The sequence below is a fragment of the Lottia gigantea genome (genome assembly GCF_000327385.1).
Source record: "Lottia gigantea unplaced genomic scaffold LOTGIsca_8, whole genome shotgun sequence".
Taxonomy (NCBI): Eukaryota; Metazoa; Mollusca; class Gastropoda; family Lottiidae; genus Lottia; species Lottia gigantea.
The window spans coordinates 4,115,984-4,141,148 of NW_008710662.1; the positions used below are offsets into that span (position 1 = coordinate 4,115,984).

At 30.1% G+C, this 25,165-nt stretch overlaps 3 protein-coding genes across 3 annotated transcripts; 2 read left to right on the plus strand and 1 right to left on the minus strand.

Moving 5' to 3' along the window:
• Positions 1–1,471: 1,471 nt before the first annotated feature.
• On the plus strand, positions 1,472–14,204 carry LOTGIDRAFT_108161 (hypothetical protein; the record flags this gene model as incomplete). Its single annotated transcript, XM_009067090.1, has 22 exons — positions 1,472–1,588; positions 1,808–1,886; positions 2,062–2,159; positions 2,767–2,899; positions 3,177–3,255; positions 3,421–3,547; positions 3,689–3,771; positions 4,075–4,168; positions 4,285–4,497; positions 4,630–4,780; positions 4,939–5,078; positions 5,294–5,430; positions 5,688–5,787; positions 6,110–6,228; positions 7,199–7,350; positions 7,856–7,941; positions 8,123–8,221; positions 11,527–11,611; positions 12,689–12,729; positions 13,128–13,245; positions 13,395–13,569; positions 14,102–14,204. 22 exons carry the CDS (start codon positions 1,472–1,474, stop codon positions 14,202–14,204), a joined length of 2,529 nt encoding a protein of 842 aa, XP_009065338.1.
• Positions 14,205–16,348: 2,144 nt separating this feature from the next.
• On the minus strand, positions 16,349–22,202 carry LOTGIDRAFT_184282 (hypothetical protein). Its single transcript, XM_009067091.1, has 14 exons — positions 22,153–22,202; positions 21,673–21,765; positions 21,273–21,457; positions 20,792–20,953; positions 20,461–20,596; positions 19,812–19,889; positions 19,491–19,628; positions 19,181–19,275; positions 18,927–19,032; positions 18,646–18,726; positions 18,009–18,146; positions 17,759–17,845; positions 17,487–17,534; positions 16,349–17,296 (listed from the first exon to the last, which is right to left on the minus strand). Exons 1-14 carry the CDS (start codon positions 22,183–22,185, stop codon positions 17,222–17,224), a joined length of 1,455 nt encoding a protein of 484 aa, XP_009065339.1. The 5' UTR covers positions 22,186–22,202; the 3' UTR covers positions 16,349–17,221.
• Positions 22,203–22,668: 466 nt separating this feature from the next.
• Positions 22,669–23,534, plus strand: LOTGIDRAFT_74562 (hypothetical protein; the record flags this gene model as incomplete). Its single annotated transcript, XM_009066789.1, has 2 exons — positions 22,669–23,351; positions 23,453–23,534. Coding segments are annotated over 2 exons (765 nt in total), but the record flags the coding sequence as incomplete, so codon positions are not given.
• Between the last annotated feature and the right edge of the window lie 1,631 nt (positions 23,535–25,165).

The window sequence follows — 25,165 nt, forward strand, 5'->3', positions numbered from 1 at the left end:
ATACATTAACTATGTCATCTAGCTGTGTTTATTTCTACACTGTATTCTGTGTATATGTGATATTGATTTTACCTGAGTTTTGATAACAATTTTGATAAGCCAGTAGATTCAATGACTTTAGTAGAAGATTAGGGTTGAATTTTTTCATGGTTTTTAAAAGTTAATATATAAGCTTAAAGCTGTGCTGTAGGAATTTTTCAAGCGCTTGATTTCTTCATCCAGGCTACTGAAATAGATTTGGAAGAAAGTCTTATCCCTTGATTCTAAACTAGGTTTGTTTTTGTATTGCTTTTGTGTGCACTCTTGTCCATATATCTATAACTTGTCCATTTGGTTTTTGCTTTTCTTCTGATTTCATTACCCATAACAAGCAAATGGTATTGAAAAACAAAAGATATCTATTATTATTACTACATAATTACAGACTAGATCTAATATCCTCAGAAAATTATCATTAAATGATACATATCTGTTATTATTTTGTGTAAAAAGACAGATATTAACACAGATTCAAGTTACTAACAACAATTTTAGAGCAGATTAGTTAGAATTATAAACTGAAAATGTTAAAACTGAAGCCTTAAAAATTTGCAAAAGTATGAAGTTTATTTCCTGGTCACATCCTGTGACTGTATAGTATAATACAAATATTGTAAATGTGTATAATATGTATTATGTCTGATTATAACCATATGATATCACAAAAAATATGAGTCAGTTTCCTTTATTCATTCTGCCTTTTTAAGTTACATCTTTTTAACTTCTTATTTAATCTAACATTGTATTTCTTTAATTTAATCCATCTGTATTGAAACTTGTTTGACTAGTTGTTAAACAAACATTTTGTCAGTATAATACTTATTACTGGAAATAGCTAATAATGTTTCACATTGTAGAAAATAATCCATAAAATGATCTAGTCTAGTTCACAAATTCAAGAGGAAATATGCAAAAATTTTGTTATTAAAAGCATTGTAAATTATACACAAAGAATTTCAACCTAAATTTGTTTTAAAATGGGTGATTAAAAACAGAGTTTACAGATTGATAGTTAATTAATCAGTTTGATCTATCACGGTATTTTTGGTGTGGTGGGACCTTATTAATGGCTCGATATTTTAGTCTTAACATTCAGAATAAGTAGGAGATATATTTTTATACTATTGATATTTCTAAAATTCATACATTAGTTTTCCAACCTATAAACATATCAATGTTAAAATGTTTAATTTAACCTTTTAACCAGTTTTGGCGTTCTTCAACTGTATGAATCTAACATGAATCCTTCTACAAATAGTGTTAACAATTTGAAATGACAATTACTAGGAAGTTTTATTGTTAAATTAGTGACTCAATGTTTTGATAACAGTGATATAAAAATATATACTTTTCAGTGTTTCATGAATTATTGAAAACTCTATAATCCTTTTTGTCCTTTTTTCAGTTAAGTTGATTGATATAACAAAACAAGATGGGCTCCTTGTTCAGGAGTGAAGAAATGACCTTGTGTCAATTATTTCTTCAAACAGAAGCTTCATATGCCTGTGTATCAGAATTAGGAGAACTTGGTATCTTCCAGTTTAAAGATGTAAATATCCATTAGTTATTATATATAGATGAATAACTGAAATATATCATAGAAAAATGAAATTTTCTTTCAGTGATGTTACCCATGCCCTTTAATGCCATGATTTCTGTTTGTTGATACTGTTTGTTACTGAGAGGTAAAAAAAACCAAAAAAAAAACCCTTAGTGCCCTAATTGAAAAAAAAATGTGTCAAAATGAATTTTTTTTTTTATTTTGCAGTTAAATCAGAATGTAAATGCTTTTCAAAAGAAGTTTGTTAATGAAGTCAGAAGATGTGAAGAAATGGAAAGAAAGCTTAGTAAGTTATGCTTGATAATTTCAGTGATGTAAAATTTCAAAGGCAAGCCTGATGTGTTATTTTACATGTAATTCAAGCTAAACTTGGACAGAATATCTTTATTTGAAATATGAAGCATATTTATTGTCATTAGCATTGAAGTACTTAAAAACATTTGCCTTATTTTAATTATTAGGATATATTGAAAAGGAAATAAAGAAAGATGAACTTAAGATTCCTGATTTTGGTGAAAATCCAAAAGCTCCAGCTCCCAAAGAAATGGTTGACCTGGAGGTAATGGTATAATTTCAATGTTATGAATTGTCGATAATAAAATACTATAAAATCAGGTTCTACCCTATTACAGGTGATATTTCAACTAGATTTCTCTAGTCTTCATCGGGGAGCTGCAATGGCTCAGTCAGTTAGACGTTTGTTCACTTACCTATTTCGTTTGAGGTCATACCTTTGGATTTCTCAACCCTATTTCCCCCTGTCAGTGATTCAGGTCGAAGGGACTAGCATGGAAGATTCTTTAACAGTTGCAAATCAAAAAAGAACAAGCTAATCCTGCTGTCCTGTAAAAAAATTCCCTCATTGCACACTGCATGATGTTGCCCATCATCATTAGCCCAAATGGTGCAGAAAGTTAGGATGTAAAATTCCATTCATTTCATTTCATTTCTATTCTTCATCAGCCATAAACCTGTATAGAATCTTCATTTTACAAAAATATAATTTTTTGAAATTTATGGGTGAAAGACAGGGTAATAGTTTGTGCAGACCTGATTTTATATAGAATGAAATAATAAATAGATAGTAAAATGATGTTATAGCAGGTGATTAAGCAAAATGTCTTAAAACTGTGTAATAATGATAAAATTGTATTTAATTATTTTAGGCACAGTTTGAAAAGAATGAAAGTGAACTAAGAGAAGTTAATACTAATGCTGAAGCATTGAAGAGAAATTTCTTAGAATTGACAGAATTGAGAGAAGTTTTAAAGAAGACACAAACATTCTTTTCAGTTGTAAGTGAAAATTTATTGAAAGTAATTTGATTTATGTATGGGAAAATGGTCTTTGCCACTTGTTACACTATACAAGATAGGCCTAAGCAAATAGACATATCACACAATAAAGAGCTTCTTTTACACCATTTAAAATTTAACCAGGGTGTTCTTTGTCAATGATGTCAAAATATGGCATTTGAAATGTTTAGTAGTTTTGATGGTGTATAATACCAATCCAGATTGGGAAAATACAGGACATCAAACTAATTCAAAAACTTTTTCATTTCAGCATGGACAAGATTTACCCAATATAGTTGGTGAAGCCCAACATGCTTTAGTAATAGAGGAATCTGGACCTGCACAAGCTGTTCAATTAGGGTAATTATATTCATATATTTTATTCATTCATTCTATAATAGTTGAAATTACTAATGGTTCCAGGGAAGTTTTAGGTATAGTATTGGCATACAGACTGCAGCCCATTTGATTAATTTCTTTCATTTATTGGCCTATATTGATATTTTCATATATATTGTCGAATAGATTTATTGCTGGTGTCATACCAAGAGAGAAAGTTCCACCATTTGAGAGAATGTTATGGTTTGCCTGTCGTGGTAATGTATTCTTAAGATATGAAGAAATTCAACAACCATTAGAAGATCCTCACACTGTAAGTTCTTTACTCTCATAATTCTTTAGATTGAATTCTAAAATATCTATATCTTTGGACTGCTAAAGAAGTTTTGTCATTTTGATGTTGATTTTGATCTTTTTATGCTAGAATTTTGAGGCAGCCTTTATTGTTTTGTAGGGAGAAGCTAAGCATAAAGCTGTGTTTATGATATTTTTCCAAGGAGAACAATTGAAGGCCCGTGTAAAGAAGATTTGTGAAGGGTAGGATCTACAATTCTGCTTTTTTTGCTTACTGCATCTGCACCAGAAAATTGTTCTATTTTGTGTAAAATGTAACTGCTCCAATCCTATGTAGACATTACAATATACTGAAGATTAAGCCATGTTTATGCTGTATTGAGAGGAAGTACGCTTGTAGGTTTTGGTGTCAGAAATCAGCTGATTGAACATTTTGTACAAGTGCTTATTACAGCAGGGTTAAATGTTAAACTTATTCCTGATTTCATAATGGGCACAATTGAGCATTTAGCGATTTTAAACAACACAGAGATATTCTATTTATAGATTTAGAGCTGCTCTGTATCCATGTCCTGAGTCTACCCAAGAAAGACAAGAGATGTTACGTGGTGTAACAACAAGACTAGAAGATTTAAAAATGGTCGGTTCCTTTCTGTCTTCAATTTTAAAACACTTATTTCGAACTTATGTATTTTCTGTTTAACTTTTGTACTTCACCAGGAAATTTACTCAAATTTATAAATTATAATTTTAAAGGTTTTGAATCAAACTGAGGACCACAGAAGAAGAGTGTTGGTAGGTGCTCAAAAAGAAATTCGCAACTGGATAATTAAAGTTGAAAAGATTAAAGCTATCTATCATACATTGAATATGTTCAGTTTTGATATATCCCACAATAGTTTGATTGCGGAAGGTTGGTGTCCTGTACAATCATTGGAAGAAGTTAGAAGAGTTCTCAAGGAAGGGGAGGTAAGCTAAAAATTTAATTTCAATCAATCTCATTATGTGAACTGTAAAAATATTTCACTTACAATACTTCTCATAGTCCTAGTTCATAAAAGTAATGGCCTTGATACTCAATGTTTTTATTTTCTTATATAGAAACTAAGTGGAAGTACTATACCCAGTATTTTACATCCTTTAAAAACCAAGGAAGTACCACCAACTTTCTTTAAGACTAGCCGATTTACACAGGGTTTCCAGAATATTGTTGATGCTTATGGTGTAGCCACTTATCAAGAAGTCAATCCAAGTATGTAGTCTTTCTTCTATTTGGATACAAGTATATTTTATTGTAGTTGTCAACAGTTTTCTAATTTAAATTTTTTAAACCAAATGAAAATATTAGAATACCATCTAAAAAAAAAAACTCAACAGTGCTCAATGTAATGAATATTTGTTTATTTTCAGTGCCTTACACCATTATCACATTTCCATTCTTATTTTCTGTGATGTTTGGTGATGCTGGTCATGGAACCTTGATGTTTTTATTTGGATTGTGGATGGTTATTAAAGAAAAGAGTCTTTTGTCTCAAAAATCTAACAATGAGGTTATTAGATTGCTTATTCTGATATTTCAATTCTTAACTTTATGACAATTTTTCAAAACCATAGTCATAATTGTTAATGAAAAGAGATTGGGACTTGTTCAACAATAGAATACACCCAAATCTTTGTTACTGTATATATTTAGGTAGATTAATTTTGTATGTTAGTTTATAGAATCACTAAGCCTTGTAATGATAGTATCTTATTCTTATCTTAGATATGGAATACATTTTTTGGTGGAAGATATATAATAATGTTGATGGGATTATTTTCTATCTATACTGGAATGATATATAATGATGCCTTCTCTAAATCATTTAATATATTTGGTAGTGCTTGGCATTCCACATACACGTAATTATACTTTACATCTTACCTCATACCTAATTTTCCAAAAAAATTTCCTGTTCATGTATAAAGCTAGTAAAGTCTTTACTATCAATTTGTTTGTTTGGTTTATTTGTTGTAATTATATTGTAAAATGTAGACGTTATATCATGTGACTTCCAAGATTAGACTTAATTGAAGAAAATATTATTAGGTATTAAAGCTTATTTCTGATTATTTTCAATCAAATTTTTCCTGATTTTTAATCACATTTCATTTGACAGTGATGGTGATTTACAAGGTGATGGTGAAACAGCTACATTAGTTTTAGATCCAGGACCATTTTATCGTAATGGTACACCTTATCCGTTTGGTATTGATCCTGTAAGTATCTGATCAATTTTTGAGTTTTTACTTCTGATTTGTCAGTGAGGGTGTTTTAAAAGTAAAGTTTGTGTGTTAGTAGGAAACTGTTCTGATTGTTTAAAGCACAGACTATATAGTATAAGATATATATATTATAACAACAAATCCTTAGCAGATGACATTGTCATTATTATTCGTGATATATGCTGATGAGAGGAAATTCCTCAATAAAAGTAAATATTTATAATAAGTTTATTGGTTTGTATCATGTATCTGTGTAGATTTGTTCAGTTGACAAACTGACTATAAAAATAAGATTGTTTCTTTTTGTATCTTTTAGATATGGCAGTCGGCTAAGAACAAAATCACTTTCTTAAACTCGTTTAAAATGAAAATGGCTGTGATATTGGGAATAAGTCAGATGGTATTTGGTGTATGTTTGAGTATATTTAACCATCTGTAAGTAACCTTATTAAAGTTTAATATATATCTGCTTTTATGTTGTTTATCGATTTAGATGCATGCTTAAAATAGTTCAAATGCTTTGAATTTAAGGGATTGTAAAAAGATTTTGGCAAGATCATTGAAAGTTTTGTGGCTTCTCCATACAATATTTAATTCTCACACCAAACTTCATAATGAAACGTTATGGTAAAATTTGTTGTATTGGGAAGTGACAAGATAATTTATAATGTAATAACATCAGACATCTTTTTTTACAATTCTTTTATGTATGTTATTTGCATGAGTAAAAGTAAGAATTTTGTTAATATATAGAACAATGAAAACTGGGTATTTATGTTAATATATAGAACAATGAAAACTAGATATATATGTTAATATATAGAACAATGAGAACTGGGTAATTTTGTTCATATATAGAACAATGAAAACTGGGTATTTTTGTTAATATATAGAACAATGAAAACTAGATATTCATGTTAATATATAGAACAATGAAAACTAGATATATATGTTAATATATAGAACAATGAAAACTAGGTATTTTTGTTAATATATAGAACAATGAAAACTAGGTATTTTTGTTAATATATAGAACAATGAAAACTAGGTATTTTTGTTAATATATAGAACAATGAAAACTAGGTATTTTTGTTAATATATAGAACAATGAAAACTAGGTATTTTTGTTAATATATAGAACAATGAAAACTAGGTATGTATTATGTTAATATATAGAACAATGAAAACTGGGTATTTATGTTAATATATAGAACAATGAAAACTAGGTATTTTTGTTAATATATAGAACAATGAATACTAGGTAATTATGTTAATATATAGAACAATGAAAACTAGGTATTTTTGTTAATATATAGAACAATGAAAACTAGGTAATTATGTTAATATATAGAACAATGAAAACTAGGTATTTTTGTTAATATATAGAATAATGTATATTTTGTAGACATTTTAAAATGATTGTATGTTTATTCTGTGAGTTTCTACCTGAGTTGATATTTTTACTGGCTTTATTTGGGTATTTGATTTTTATGGTGTATTATAAATGGTTAGTGTTTGATGTAACTGAGTCGGGATGTGCTCCAGCTCTTCTCATTCGTAAGTATATTAATAACCATAGGAAGATTTGAGCTGATGTCACTTCAAGGTGTTTCTCAGTCTTAAAATAGTCAGTCAGTGAACGGTCATTGTTGACTATTGTAAGTTGCTGGTTGCATTTATTGACAGCCAGCCAGTGTGATTACGCCAAAATGAGTCATAAATCCTCCTAATGAATGCTTAAAATTCAATATGTGGTATGTTTGCTCCTGGGTTATATCTGTATAATGGTTGAATTGTTTGATGCTTTCTTTATGTGAGAAAAAAAGACATATCTCATAACTTTCCATTAATATCACATAATTTATATAACTTATAGAAGTTTTCAATTCTTTTATAAATTCTTTTAAATAGGTGTGTATCAATAATCAAAAGAGTGCTAGATGCTAGTGTTCAGTCTTTTTGAGAGTGTTTTTTCAGTGTTAACCAGTATATGATATGGTGATAATACTATAGCAATAATTTTTGTTTTGATATATACATATTAGTGAAATTCTCTTTCCAGAATATATAAACATGTTTATGTTTAAATATGAAGATGCTTCAGAGAAAACAGACTGTGATGTTCAGGCTACATTCTATGAAAACCAGGTACTTAGTTCTATTTTAGTGAGCATTGAAAAAATAGTTGTGAGATGGTCTGTTCAACCCGGTCTTAGGGTCATCTTAAGCAAAAACTAATTTGTCATCTTGTGAGAAAAACAATGTTGTATTCACATTTATGTAGTATTTAAACACATTTATTTATAAAAAAAAATTTGATGAATTTCAGCAAACAATACAAACTATATTTGTTATTATGGCTGTATTGTCTGTACCAGTTTTATTACTAGTAAAACCATTCTATTTACGTTCTTTACATAATGCTAAAGTAAAGGTAAGTATTGAATATTCTCATAAAACTCTTATTCTTACTGTTTCCTTATTTATTTAGATTGGGTTTCTCTTTTTAAAATGTAAGTTATAGTTTTAAATTGTGAATTTCTCAACAAGTGTGCTAGAGACTTGTGTATGGTAGATAGAACTCTTTCAAAAGGAATATCTGGAACTCTCCAGATTTCAAACACTATGTCAAATCAAGACTATTTAACTAGTGAATAAGATATGATTAATATTTGACAGGGTAGAAATATACAAGGTGCATTATCTACTGATGCTTTGATACCTAATGAACATACAGCAGAACAAGTAGGTTATAGTCATTATTATTTTATTATTCTGAACCATAGTTTACTGTCAACTTGAGAAACAATTAGAGAAAGTTTAGATATAACCAATAAAATAATCTCAATATTTTGAAATAGATATGGTGTAATAACTAAGCTTTGGAAGGTCAAAAGCCATAGATCAGTATGAATGATAGAGCAGCTCCAAATATCAATGAATGGCATTGCTCTTAGATTTGATATGGTCAACAATATTTTAGATGATCAGTATTATTAATGTTTCGAGGACTTTCATTTCTTTCTTAAAATTTAAATCTCAAATTGACATAAAACTAGTGTTGGATTTTGATTTTGCTTCTCTGTACTGTGTTGCTTCAAATATGTTCCGTGTGGCAAAGGAAGTTTCATTTTTGTTCAGTATCTTATAATTTTTATACCTACATATTTCTGAATCTTATATTATTTATATTAATAAAAGCCCTTATTCTTTAATTTATTTATCAATTTATTTGTATATCATAATATAAAATATTTACGTATGTTTATATGTAATATTGTATTTCTCTTATTTAATATGTTATTTTCTGAACCTTTTTTTGTTCTAATTATCGCATTTTTAACACCTGTGTTAACATGACTACTAAAAACTAAAAGTATAAGATTAGAATAGAAAACTAAATAACATAATATTATAGTGTTTGATCTCCATTTCCACTTAAGTGGTGCTTTAACTTGATAAGTACTCATGATTCTGTGACCGAACTATCACAAATTCTTTACCATATCATGATACAGTGGAATGAAATTCTCCTACTGAGTTGAATTTATCTCTTGAAATGTCTGCTCATGACAATGTACAAATTTAACTCTTTATTATCAAAAATAGACACTACATCGGTTTTGAACTAACTAAGATGGCCCTTTATGTACATTAGATACACAAAATTTGATAAATGGATAACTGAAGGTAGCCATAGACAGGATTTTTGAAAAGAACAATACAGTACTAAATATGGCCAGTAACTTACTAAATATGACAATTGAAAGTGTACATACATGTAAGACACCACAAAAATAATTATACAAAATATGACAAATTAGGCAAAATGTCATAATAGACGCACAATACCTGTTCAGACTGAAAATGAAATGACCTTAAGGACAGCGTGCCTGTAAGTATTGACCTATAAGTGATAAAAAGAATGACAAATAGGCTAATCCAGTAAGGTGAGGCTAGTTGCTTCTAGAACAATGTTAAAAATGTTCAGAAAAATAGTTTGACTTAAGACGTAGAAGCGTAAAGAGTGTATTTTCTTTAAACAAGGCAGGAAACTGTCAATATGACAATCTGCTGAATTCAGGCACATTACCATGGTGAAGGTTGTAGCATGTAATATGTTTAGTTCTTTATTTTTAATTTGTTGTTGTGTAGTCTACTAGTACTAGTAAAAATGTTGTCCCAGTACAGAGAGAATCTGTGAGTGGAGAGGGTCCCTCTGAAATTGAGATGGGGGTAAGTGTGTAACTATGTCTATATTAGATGAGTTCCTATCCCATGTATATCGAGTATTTATACGGTGTATATTATTGGTTGTGGTTTGTTATGTTGTAATTACTGTTTGCAATTTTTCACTCTGTTTCCGCTCTACTATTATTATATCTAGCTGGATGTCAGAGATTGGAGAGAATGTTGTTTCCTTGATTTTCAGATTTTCAGATGACCTATTAATTATAACAATTAATTTTCAGAATGTTAATTAACTAATTCCACCTCATTATGAATATTTTAACTGAATGATTCATATAATAATGTACTACCTGATGCATGATGACAAGCTTGGAATGTTGTGTGAAATTGTTGGGTTTATTTCAATATATTGAGAGAATAATTTTCTATCACCTGTAGTTTCTTATAGTGATTTCAATCTTAAAAATCTTTTCCAATCTGAAATAGTTCTTAAAAGAAAGTTTTGATTAGTTTTAGAATTTACTGTATGTATTTTACTCTGATGCAAAAATTGTCATAAAAAGCCCACATTGGGCGATTTTCAACATTTAAAATGAGCATAATTTCTTTTAAATTCATGGAGGTATACTGCATTTATATAAAAAAAAAAAAGAACTTCCAGGACAACAACAGAGTGAAAATACATACTAACATATATTAATTTGATAGTGATAGCATATATCCCAAGCTAAATATACCTAGCTTGCCTGTTGAAATCTGTTTATAGTATATAGAAATCAGAGTATAGAAATGTAGAGTGTATATTCAACATGTAGATAACAAGTTGGATAAATGATTTTATTTGGTATCCAACTGGTTTTATAAAAGCTTATTAAGAATATAAAACCTAATATTTATGTGTACCAGTATATAATATTAGAATTATTTATTAGGGTAGTTATAGTGAAATTAATAATGTTGTATTAGAAGGAGATAGTGAGGAGGAAGAATTGGTAGGTTTATCATCAAACAGCATGTTGAATCCTCATTCCAATGATAGGTGTAGGACATCCAAAACAATGAACACCATTATATAGTGTGAACTCATTCATACAGATCTTTATTTATCCTCCATTGTATTATTTAGATCAGATAGTGGAAATGTCTTTCAGTTCCATTTTCTGTATTAAGATCTGTTCTGTATTAAAAGGCACAATTTCTTACCTCAAATATAATCAGTTTTTTGAAAACTTGCTATTTCATATTTTTTCTTGATTGACCAGCATGATCCCCACATTTCCTTCAAAGTTGATTTACGATATATATTTTAACACATTATCATTTCATTAACTAATCTTCTAGGAGACTTTAGTATATACACAGCATCATTACACGGCATATTATTATTAAATTAACAATTTTAACATTAAGACAGTGCATGTTAAAGTCTACTAATTTGTTCATGTTCAGTTAAAATTCACACAACCTGTCACAAAGTGGTCACCATTTGGATTAAGATTTCTATTGAGTTGCTTGAAATTATAAGTTGATATTCTTCCATAGACACACCCCCCTAAGGTGGAGAAAGATACAAGTAAATCAGTTAATGGCAAATCAAAACCAGTTGGTGAAGATGTTAAAGTGAGTTGTAGAAACTTTGCCCAGCTTCTTCAGTAGCAATGCTAGAATGGTGAAAGCTAGTCACATCTTTATTTCAGTTGCTTACATTATCTGCTTTCAGAATCTCATGACAACATTTTTATAATCAGTTTCATCCTTTGTCCTATTCAAATCCTTCATCTCTTAACCCAAAATTTGTCAACAGAAATGGCTAGGTATTGGTCAACAGTGAGTCAAATATACTTTTTTGAAAATGTTCAAGATCCTAATAAGAGACTTTAATTGTACATGTTAAGACCTTTTCATCAGCTATATAGACATGCATGAAGTAACTTTGTGAAAAGATACGCCTACCATCAATATTAACATTGTTGAATAAATGCTAGTTCCCCAGTAGTAGTACTGTGTCTTTTGTCCCCTATGTTTACTACTATTTCGTATCTAACTAGAATTTCTATGATATTCCAGGATAATGAACATAATAGTGTAGGTTCTGTATTCTTTATCTCTGGATTTTAAAATATTAACATTATTTGTTGCATTTTCCTTTCTTTAAATTTTAACATTATAATGCACCTAACTCTAATCTTTTCTTAATAAGCTTTATATCCGATCTTATTGGCGGTTGTGAAATATTTAAACAAAAAGGACTTTGCTTGAAAAACGCAGCTTATTTCTTACATATACAAATCTCATCTTTCTTAACATAAACCATTATCAACATGATCATGCTATTTTCATATGAACATCTGCAATCATTGTATTAATCAGTTTGACTAATAACATATTTATATTTTATATAAAAATTTATTTTGACTAGTATACTAATTTTCACAACTTATTCCCTTATATTCAATCATAGTACTATATTATAACCATACTAATACTAAACTTTTCAAAAAAATATTTTCTTGTAATCAAAATCCATAAATGAACTAATTTTAACATTCATAGTAAAATCTACTGTAGCATGTAACTTTCTAATGAAAATCTAACTTGTCTCGGGGGGTATAGAACAGTACAATATTAAAGTATGGCATACCATATATCAGTGTTTTAATATACTTATAGGATATACATCTATCAGTTAATCAAGATGAACCAGATGGTCATGCTTTAATCAACCATGGTGAAGATGAGGAAGAAGTAAGTTCTTTTTTGTAAATTCAACTTCTTGAAGCTTTTTAATCAGTGAAGAATGCTTATAGTGCTTATGTCATGAAAGTTATTAAATCCGTTGCCGGATCAAATAATTCTCTCATGAGAAGCATGAAAGGTATCAAATCTGGCTACTCATTTCAGAAATTTCATATGACACAAGCCCTTGTTTAAAGTCCTGTATTTATTGACTCTGTAGAATTAGGTCGATAGAGATACACACCATGGGGAAATGACATTAATGTAAATATTCAGTTCAGGCTGCTAACAGAACATTTTCTTGATACTTCCCAACAATGCTGTGAATAATCAATAATACAAGTGGTACTTTTGTGATATTCACCCTTAAAACCTGTTGACGTGTATTTTTTTTCTATATGTTTCAGTTTGAATTTAGTGAAATATTTATTGAACAGGCTATTCATACAATAGAATTTTGTTTAGGATGTATATCACATACTGCTTCCTATCTTCGATTGTGGGCCTTGAGTTTAGCTCATGCACGTAAGTATATTGCTTTTAAAGTCAATGAAGATTTGCTATGTATTATTTTGTTACCAGAAATTACTCTTTTAGTTAAAATGTTTTCAAATGTTATCCCTGTAAATCCTTTATGATGTTATTTTGTTTCCATTGGTTTGATCTTCCTTCAGAATTATCTGAGGTATTATGGACTATGGTACTTCATATTGGACTGTCTATGGATATGCAGTATCTAGGTGGTTTGATTATATTTGTGGTTTGGATGTTTTGGGCTAATCTTACTATTGCTGTATTGTTAGTCATGGAAGGATTGTCTGCTTTCCTGCACACCCTCCGATTACATTGGTAAGAAAAGAAATTTTGTTTTTATTAAAAATTATAGAAGAAACCTACTTTAAAATTGAAAGTGGTTAAGCCTCAAGTCACATACCCTAATAAAATACTAGAGGGCCTTGAATGTTAGAATAAAAATCTGACAACCAGTTCTTCTACAATTAAATAAGTGAGATTGATCGACATCAGGGTAAGATGAGCATGTTAAAGAGTTATAGTTTACAATATTTTGAAGTGTCAAAATTAGATTGTTTGTATGATAAAAGCTGCAGTCATCAACTTTGATGAAACTTGATATTTTTATATAGATTGTTGAGGTCTCAAACAATTTTGAATAAAGATTTGATCAAAAGTCAGTTACTCTATTATGTTTATTATTTCTTTATTGCTGCTATCTTCATGAGAATATTTTTTAAGTTGACAAACCAGTCTTTAGATTTTCACTTAAGGTACAAAATAGTATTCTCCATTTGATCCTGAGATTAGGCTGATAATTGTGATCAACAACTATGACTTTAAACAATGATATATCAATTTATTACAGGGTGGAATTCCAGAGTAAATTTTACAGTGGAAATGGATATTTATTTCAACCATTTGGATTTAAACATATTTTAGACATTGATTCTTTACAAGAAATAAAGTAATAATTTGAACACACAATATATCAACGATTTTCTTTTAATTTAGTCTATATCTTAGAGCTTTAGTTTATGTAACCTTATATGTTTTTTCTTTTCTATAAGTTCCATTTTTTGATGAAATTTGATTTTCTTTTGGACCAATATAAAGTATAATATCTTTTTTTTTTTTTATCTCTTTATGAAAATGCTTTATATGAATATGAATACTCTTTACAATGATGATGCATTCCCTACCCTAGCAATAATTATTTGTTCCCTATCGAAGTGATGCAAGGTTTGAATTCAAAATGTGCCTTTAAAATATAAACAAATAAAGTATACTATATCTTGCAAATATCTTGTCTATATTTGGCTATTTATGTACAAGGCAGTTATCCATCTGCTACTAGGAAACCTAGAATATGAATTAATAGCTATTGCTATTGCCAAATGAATTATGATTTATATTGTTAGTTATCATCTGATTAAAGAAAACCAAAATATCATGATATATGCTACAGACTGTGCACATTAAAGATCCCTTAACATTTGGAAAACAAAAAAAGTAGACTAATGCCACCTCGTTGCTCACTGCATGGCATTGTCTGTCGTCATTTGCCTAATGGGGTGGAGGAAATTTCATGAGATGATGCACATGTAGCACTCGTTCTGACCTTTCCAAATTTGAATGACAGCATGTGACATTAGAACAGAGTGAATTGAAAACCCCATGGCAAAATCCAACTCTGTTGGTAAGGTGTGTTCAAAGTGCATGTAATTTGATTTAGAAACAAACTTTAAAAGAGACAGAAGAGAACTGCTGCAATATAAGTTGTTATCCAAGTAAAAAAAAAAACAACTATTACCAATACTGATAAAATATTTTTATCAACAAAAGATAGAAACCATACTTGTAATCAGCATGGTTAGAAAAGCTGAAATCTTCACATATACAAATATATATACAATGTACAATTCATTCATAATGATTTTAACTCTTCTAAAACATCTGCCAAGACTTTCAATAGGATTAGGCAAACATAATAACAAACCTACAAAGCAAGATGTTTAATTACAGTATAAATGAGAAAACAATTAAACTTTGTCTAAGTGGGTAAATAAGCAATAGGTGACACAAATACAAACTTATTTAACTGGCATTATAAGATTATCACTAAATAATTAACCTTTCATTTCAAATTGATTCATCAAGATATATTCGAGATATTTTAAGATTATTTTGTGATGCATGTTCCTTAAGCAATGGTCTATTTTATCCAGATAGATATAGATAATATCTAACGTTGCTACAGGAACATGATTGTGATGTGGTATATCTATATACTAGTTTGAGCTAAATTCTATTAACAACATTATATTGTAAAATAAGAAAAGTAACAGTAGCCTATATATCTACATGGCATTTGAACATATTTCATAACAATAGGTCAGGCTATGGCATGAAGGAAAAGATCCTTGTAAATGAAGGAAGAATAGTCAACAATGTTTCTGGGTAATAAAAATGGTAATTAAAACTATAGAAGCCATACCCATACAGTGATTATTGTCACTACTACCACGCTCCATACCTCTCGTGTTTACAGGGTCAATGTTGTGAATTTCTGTTCCATATTTGGTTTTCATTTCACTCTTACACTTCTTTTGAACTTTTTGGGGCAATACTGAATAATATTACCAGGTTTTTGTCAAAATCTGACAAGGATGGTGCCATCTAGAGTGTTGATGTGCTAAAAATTTAACGAGTTTTCAAGAACAAGGGCAATAACTGCAATTTTCAATAGGGTTCATCCTTTGGTTATCAATAATTGAACCTTCTATAGTGTTTTTGAGTTAGAAATTGAAAATGTTTTTAAGAACAAGGGCAATAATTCATACTGAACATATTTAGATTTTTCTGTATTTTTTACGGTTCATCCTTGGGTGATAACCAACACTCACACCAATTAAGAATTGCATCTTCTAGAGTGCTTACATGCATTTCAAGAACAAGGGCTCATACTAAATATTTTTCTGATTTTCAATAGGGTTCATCTTTGGGTGACTACAAACAATCATACCTAGTTTCGTCAAAATCAGTCCAGAATTTTGCTTTCTACAGTGTTTACGAGTGACAACAATGTATGCCCACCTCTTCATGTGATGTTATTCCCAACTTCTACACCTTGACCCCATGCAAAAATAGCAGGAACTTCAAATTTGGTTCTTCTTTGTTGATGATGATCAATAAAAGTTGATAAAGAGCTTGGAATTGGAATATAAGATTATATTAACACTTCTAACCATAGTTATGAAGTTGCGAACGGTGTCCACTTTTACGCATGAGTTTTGGATTTGCAAGAAAGTTGTAAATGTTATTTTCACAGCAGGTATTGAACGCAGCATGAAATTACCTGAATAAATAGTGGACAGTTTGGTTTGTATGTTCATAAAATTCTTTGCCAACAATACAGAACATACCAAGACCAACAACATAAAGTGAGTTAAGCACTAAAATTAGTGCTCCTTCTGCTCTAGAAGCACAAACTTTATATTTGATTTTGCAAACAATGTAAAAGTTAATATATCAATTGAAAAGTCCAATATTGCTTCATGGCACAGGTATCAAATAATGATAAAAATTTGGTGTTAATATAAACTTGTTAAAGACCGTAAAGCATCTAAATTCAACAAGAAAATACCCTTCATATAATTGCAGCTAATAAATAGCTTTTGCAGTTTGGATCATTTTTTTTATCTTACATGTATTAAATAAGAGTGGAAACCTATCTTCTAATAAATTCAAACAAGAAATCAGCTTATTGAATTATTATATCTTATGAGTACATAGCTAGATGACCAACACTGTTAGTACTTAAGCACTTTAGGATGTCCTATGATATCACAGACAAGCTATATAGAGATATATGATCTAAACCTCTCTAAATACAAGTTATATAGTGATAATACAGAGATCAGTATAAAATAATAACAATGTTAATTTACTAGCACAGAGAGAGATTTAGATTTATCTTGTCTATATATTAGTTTCTAGCAGAACTTGCTGTTCCTGGTGCTATGGACATTTCTCCTCCTTGGCCTGCTTCTCTTGGTGGACTCTGGAAAATAGGAAATATACATTCATAAATAACTGGTCTAAAATTAAAATGGTAAAAAGATGATATAGACATAGTTTTAAATACAGTCACAACAATTTTAATTATGTCAATTCAATTCTAAAAATTTAATAAGACAGTTTTTCTGAACATGTCAGGAACCAAAATAAATCAACACTAAAATTTAACACACCTTTACATGGATCTGGTTTCTAATAACAGCTGATCTCAATACTAATGCCTGTATGAGCAAGAAAAAAAAAAGTTTAGTGTTATAATATAATAATAATTTTGGATGTCACCACTGCAATCCCAGTGGCATGTCCCTCTAAGAACAAAGGATTTGACTTGCTGATGATTGTCATAATTAGGAAATATTCATGGGTCATTTCTGAATCCTTTGCATACTTTATAGAGTTATGGACTTTCAGACAATAGACAATTCTTTTAACAAGAACGCTTTACCTTTGATCTTCGTTGATATTCTTTCCCCATAGCTACTGCTTTTTCAAACGTTCTACTTCTCTCATCAATATCTTTGGCATATAAAATCTGTATAGGAGAGATGGAAATGGAATGAAATTTCACTAAATTGATGCAATAAAAATGGGGGTGGGTTGGGGAGCTATAACAATTGGCAAATAGAACATTTTGGCAATTTTCAATAGTTTCTTTACAGTGAGCCTTATAAAATGTTAAATATTAATTTTAGTACCTTATTATGAGAATCAATTCTAGCTTTTATTTGTCCTTCTAATATTAATTGCATTAATTCATCTTCTAGTGCAGGTAAAGTTGTATTAAAAGCTGAAGCCATTTTCCTCATATCTGCTGATAAATATGGACTAAAATACTGCAATGTAGAAAATAGTTTGTTAGACAAGGTAACATTCATTCTTACAAAATTTCATCTTGACTTTTTTTTTGGCAAATTCAAGTTTACATAATAGAACCATTCAATCTGAATATAGATCAGTGCTTGTCAACCTTTATGATCCAATTTCCCACTTGAGAAAAGGCAAGTTTTTTGGTCAAATTTGGATAGTTTTTGATGATTTTCTTGCCAAGCCTCGTGAACTCAGTTCACGGGTCATTTTGAGGATCAGAGCTTTCATTTTGGAACTGTTGCTCTATTTCCACCTATTACAAAATTCACCCTTTTGTGTATAATTTGCATCCAATTCCTCCTCATTTCAAATTCCACCCCCAAGAATTTCGAATTCACCCATGGAGTGCATATGGACCCAGTTGGAAAAAACACTAATTAGATAAACCTCATTTCATGTTATATATCTATCTGACAGCTCAATTTCAATCTAACACCAAATAAAGGATACGAATTGTGAACTTACTTGACAAAGTGCTCTATTTCTAATTTGTGTATATAAAGTATTAATATGAGGTGCTAAATACATATCTAATAATAAATTATCCTGAAAATAAATATTGAAATAGAATTAGGAATCATCATAAACCAGATTGGATTTGTAGTAAAAGTTATAATCAAATCCCTACTAATATTTCATTTACATGTCAACATGATGGTCCAATAACATTACAAAGCCATCCTAAATATATTAAACACAATTTAATTAACTGTGAAGAGGAATTACTTTGCACAAGATTGACTTACTTTAATTTCACCTAATAACTTTAAACAGGAAGCATACTTTGACTCATGGAAACGATGCAAGATATCTCGCAATTGTGGTTCTAATTCTAAAAACTGTTTAAATGTACTGAAACAAAAAAAGAAACAGATCAAATCCTTAATTGTTCGTACTTCCAATATAAACATTTTTACATATTGGCAACATTACAATTTTATTGAATTTCTGAAAAACCAGGCATAGAAGCTCTTTTTAATGAATATAACAAAAGACTTACCTGCTAGTTATAACATTTTTTTGTAATTCTTGTCTATCAAAAGTTGCTAAAGCACATAGAGAACCATAAGTTGTAACATTGCTGGGAGAAATCAGCTAAAATAATCAGAAAATTAAATATAATAGAGATTTTCAAATCAAACACCTTAATCATATATTACAAAGCAACATTAATGAATGCGGACTCCAAATAAAGTATTTCTCTATTGCACCTTTTGGTAAAAGAAAACATAATTCAAACACATTGTAACAATCTCGATTATTGCAAATTTCTTTCTTATATCGCAACAACAAATTTCAAGTGAACTTACCTCAGGAAAATCACAGTGATCAAAACTTGATTGTAAGAAATATTTTGCTGCTGATTTATATTTACATGTGGCTAAATCAGCTAAACCTGCTGCACATTTTAACTTAGTCTGAATAGCTTGACCACCATTTTTACCATGCTAAAATATCAATAAATGAAATCAAATTAGGTCTTGCATTTCAATTTTTTAATTCCTACAATATTGAAAATGAAATATTTACAAGACTAGAATCTTGTCACAAGAATATACATGACATAAATTAAATCACGAAAGCCCACTAATTCTGTAATAAAATAAAATATGCTGTAAGAATATAGTTACCTCTGTAGCTTCAGGGGTGGCCTCTGCCTTATTGACATAGCTCTGTACATGAGACCAATTTTGTAAATAAACACTGACCTGCAAACAGTTAAAAAACAAAATTAAAGGGATGGTAAAGAGGTTATCTAAATTGTGTATGTGTATCAGGAACACTGATAGCATCAATTTGCACCATTCCAATTTTCAATCAGACATCTGTGGTTCCTGCAATTCCACTAAAACTAAGTGTTTGACAGCATCATTAATCCTGAAGGTCTTATGTGATACAAGCATATTTTGCAAAAAGTACAATCTCTTAAACATCAACCTCATGTGGAATAAACTTTGTGGAATAAAATATTATTCAGATCTTTGTTTCCGAAATTACAAGTTTCAAAAGACTTTGACAAGAGCTCAGACAATATAACAAATTTAGCTAGAGACAGCTTGATTGCTTTGAATGCCAGAAAATACAACCCATCAGAATCCACCACTTAAACAGTTAAATAATATGGCTTATAATTTACAGGTTTTGAAGTCCTCTTATTAGCTGTATTCACTAGCATACAACACAATCAAATCACAAACATCTGTGATACAACAAAGATGGCTATTGTAGCCGAGGTATAAGACGAAGACTGTAATACCTTGACATTGTGAATATGATTACCTTTATAACATTTAAACACATATTAACAACATGTTTAGGATTGGTACAATAATCACGAGCTCTTGAATAACATTTCAATGCATTACTCAGATCTCCACAATCTAAATAATGATCTCCTAAATCATCATGTCCACGTCTGAAAAATATGAAAGAAACATTTTATACATACTGATTACTTATTCTAGAAATTGCATATTAACAATGCTAAAGAAAACTTTTTACAGTTTTTTTTTAGAGCAAAGTGTTGATGGTACATTTTTTTCATTATGAAGAAAAATTCTGCTCCTCATGTTCATTTTCATGATATCAAAGGCAAGAATCTTATACATACCGTATACTCTCTTTAATTGAATTACTCTTATAGTTTTTTAAATCTGTATCAAGCTTTTCTAATTTTAATGCAGCCTTTTTAGCTGTTGTTTCAATCCATTGTGTATCTAAAGCAGGTGTATTTAAGATTGCTCCAGCTACAGCATCAGGTAACACAGAAGAACTAAAATATCAAAAATTTATGTGAGGTATCTGAAAAATATATCTCATGGCAAGAGATCAATTATTGACACCCTTATAGTACATCCATTACAATGTTGTAGTCTACAGCATGTAGTATTTTTATTTTCAAAAATAATATATGCCTGCAAGGAATTTGCTAAATCCGGGTCGTTTTCTGTTACTTATCAAACCAATAACAGCTATGTTTCCCAAAAAATCCCAAAAAATATAATAATTTTCTTTAAATATATTCAAACAGTCAAGTGAGGAAGAAACTTCGAAACTAGTCATCTAGTTTAAAGCATAATTATCTTACTTACGCAGTAATAGCCTCTTGTGTTTTTTGATGAATAACCTGATAAAGATTGGCATTGTATGTAGTCATAGAATAAGATAAGGCCATTCGTAAAGCCTCTACTCTTAATGAAGGACAGTGGTCAGCAACAAACATCAGTCTGTGTAACTTGGCTAACCCTGTGTATTGAGCACTATATTGCTCCAAATCCTGAAATATACAATAAAGTTTTATATTTCCGATTTACTCTCTAACTATGATTTCTAAATTAATCACATTGTCATCTCACAAATGAGGTTATTAAGCATTTAAATAACAATATGTTTTAAAGTGTCTTTTGGTTCATATAAACATGTGAAAAACTTCCCCAGATTAGCTACTGATCTAAAGACATGGTACTGGTAGCAATCCCAACAAATACCTACCAATGTCGGATTTTCAACCACATAATTATGACTGGCTTCTGTGTTATCATTTTCTTCCTGAATGGCATCAACTTGCATAGGTTCAACAGCAGACTGCAATCAAAAAAGTGTCATTATGACAATTCAGAAACAGGAAATCATTATATTCACAAGTAAGCTAGTGGAAATCTATTATTGAGATCATGTTCATAGCTACTAGTAGAAATTGTTAATATATTTATATGCTGTATGCTAACTGTTGCAGTTAGTGTTTTGAAAAAATATATATATAAATTTATAATACTGATAACAAGAGTGACAACAACCAACAATGATGCATTTGATTTGACGGACGTCTAACATAGGCATAGATAGGCTACAACCAGTCAACCGACAGTGGGGGAAATGAGTAGTATCGAATCAAATGTAGGATCAAATGTAAATAACAGAAACTACTTCGTCCGCGACTAAGACTTAACAGTTGTGCAATGAATGATTTACCTGGAATAATCCTTGCTGAAGCGGTAACGGCATCCTGAAATTCCAACTTCCTCCATACACAGGAAGTTAATGTGCGTCGAATCAAACATTAAACCACGTGATGATATGGTGCTACTAATTATCGACACGAACCAAAAGAAACTACGTGAAACTCAAGATCCATTTCAAAATTTCAATTTTGGAGGAGAAAACATATAATTACAATGAAACGCTTATCCTACATTGGGAATAAATCATCCAATATGATCTTCAATAGTGTAATATATTGAATACTAACATCTAAAAGCAACTGGATGTTTTGAGTAGATTTGAGGTTGAACGCCCACCCAAAGTATGTTCCATGAATGATATTAAATTTATTTACTATAAAATGATTGGTCAATAGTTATAGCAAACCAATCAAAATCTCTGATTGGATTATGGTCAAGATATAATTCTGGTTAGTAATGAATCAAACAGCACTTAATCTGAAGAATTGTGGGATATGTCATTTCAAAGATGGCTACGGAAAAGAAATCTGATCTAAGGCTGAAATTAAAAACAGCACATCCCTCTAAAAACTCCCAACGACGAAGACATTCAAATGAGAACTATGATACGATGTATTCAGATTCGTATGAAAAGATATCACGTTATGATAGGCATAAATATCAAGACTACCACTTAGACGAATTAAAGAAAATTCACTCTGGCATTCAACAGCGACGTTTATTCACCAGTGCAGAATGTGCTGAGGTCGAAAAGAAAATCGACGATGTTGTGGCTAAGGCCAATAGAAACGAATACAAGGATAACACAGTGGACAGAGCTCCATTGCGGAATAAATATTTTTTTGGTGAAGGTTATACATATGGTAGTCAAATGGAGAGGAAAGGTCCAGGAATGGAAAGATTATATGCTAAGGGAGAGGTGGATGATGTACCAAAGTGGATTGAAAAATTGGTTATTAAACCATTATATGATGCGAATATAATACCTAAAGACTTTATAAATAGTGCTGTCATCAATGACTATTTACCTGGTGGTTGTATTGTCTCCCACATTGACCCTCCACATATTTTTGATCGACCAATTGTATCTGTGTCTTTCTTCAGCGACAGTGCTTTAAGTTTTGGATGTAAATTTTCATTTAGACCTATCAGGGTTTCAAAACCAGTATTGAATTTGCCAATTGCAAGAGGGTGTGTTACTCTCCTTAGGTAGGTATACCGGTACTGTTAATTTACCTCATTTTATGCTGTTATTCTGTGTTGATTCGATTGATATGTCAATCATATATATAAGTTTTTTTCTCTTTCAGTGGATATGCAGCTGATGATATCACTCATTGTATAAGACCACAGGATGTAGTTAGTAGAAGGGCAGTCATTATCTTGAGAAGGTGTGTGGTATTTCCATATTTACCTCTTGCAATGAACACGTTGGTCAGCTGATTATGTGTAGCATGCCCCATGAGAAAAAGATGACTTATTCAAGATCATCCTCCTTACTGTTGCGATAGCTATAATTTAAGGTTCTAAGTTTTTTGGGGTTTTTTTTTTTCAGAGTAAGAGATGATGCACCAAGAGTTGGAAACCATATTGATTATCCAATAAGTAGTTCACATAATAAGAGGAAATATAATAGTTCATCATCTGATGAAGAGGAAGAGGATAATGAACCATACAGAATAGTTAAAGAAAGATCCACAGGATTAAAGAGTCAAGTTATCTATCAAAAACATAAAGTTCACTCTAAAGTTATTTGTGTAGATAATGAATCTAAGGATAAGAATGAGCCAATATATGTTTCTTCAGATTCCTCTCCGGAAATTAAACGGGAGGTTAAATTGCATAAATGTAAGAAGAGATGAATGAGTGTTTATAGACAGAAGTTTTCTAATCTCTTATGATTGCTACCCTTCAGAATTACCGATACTTAATAATGAACATAAAAGCAAAAAAATCTAGTTTTGCCGCATGAATGCATAATATTAAGTGTGAAGTTAAAAAGTATTCTGATGATTGATAGTGCACAAGAAATATATCTAGACAGAATGATTGATTCAAATGCCTTGTGTATTAAATTAATACTTAAAGCAATGAAGGAAAACCCTCAGCTCTATAAAACATTATAACTGTGATGAGGTATAAATGCATAATCAGCAGAGTGCATCTGTGATTATGTAAGAAATGTGAGTTTTAAGTCATCTGTGTTCATAATATCAATATTATTTCATAGAAATGTGGGAGTAATTAATGACCTTTCTGATATTTTTTCTTAAATAGTGTCAAATTTCCTTTGATGATATTACACAATTTCTCATTGCCTTATAGTTCAATAAACTCATAGAATAGAATCAACCATTATTCCTATTTTTGAATTAATGATTTGATCCTTTCATATGGTATGGTATATTTGGCTAAAGCTTCTATTAATTACATAAGGCTTGGCATGAGGATATTTTCTAGACACAGATTATCCCTAAACATATTTATATTAAATATTAGCTTATATTATATAATATGTTTTGTAGTTATGACCTAAAGGAGACTTGATGACAAAGAAGAATTATTTTTGGATATTTTTTCTTTTGATAACTAAAGGGTATGAGAGAAATGTAAATAAGGATTTATTAAGTTCAGATTATAGGAGTGAATTATAGTTATAACAAAATGTAGAAATCCACCAAATTCTGAATTTAACCTTGAGTAATAAGTAACATTAAACTGTTATTATGACAAGCAGCGTGTTTTCTAAGAAAGACAGGATTCCGTCAGGAAATATAAATAAGATACAACAGACTACAGTATAACTAACCTTTAAAGGGATTGTAAAGAGGTTTTCTAAATTATTGATGTGTATCGTGGACGGACACTGACAACAACAGTTTGTGCCATTCCAATTTTAAATGAGCCCTCTGTGGTGCCTGCAAATATCGCAAAGGGCCTTCTGTGATAAAGCATATTAGGCGATTAGAGGTGTCATCAAACGCTTAATTTTAGTGGAATTGCAGGAACCACAGACGTCTGAT

Excerpts from the sequence above, each read along its gene's own strand:
- LOTGIDRAFT_184282 (XM_009067091.1), bottom strand. The coding sequence starts at position 22,185 with ATGCCGTTACCGCTTCAGCAAGGATTATTCCAG. Across the intron at positions 21,458-21,672 it reads TGGTTGAAAATCCGACATTG|GATTTGGAGCAATATAGTGC; the intron begins GTAGGTATTTGT and ends TGTATATTTCAG. Across the intron at positions 19,890-20,460 it reads TGTGTTTAAATGTTATAAAG|GTCAGTGTTTATTTACAAAA; the intron begins GTAATCATATTC and ends AACTGTTTGCAG.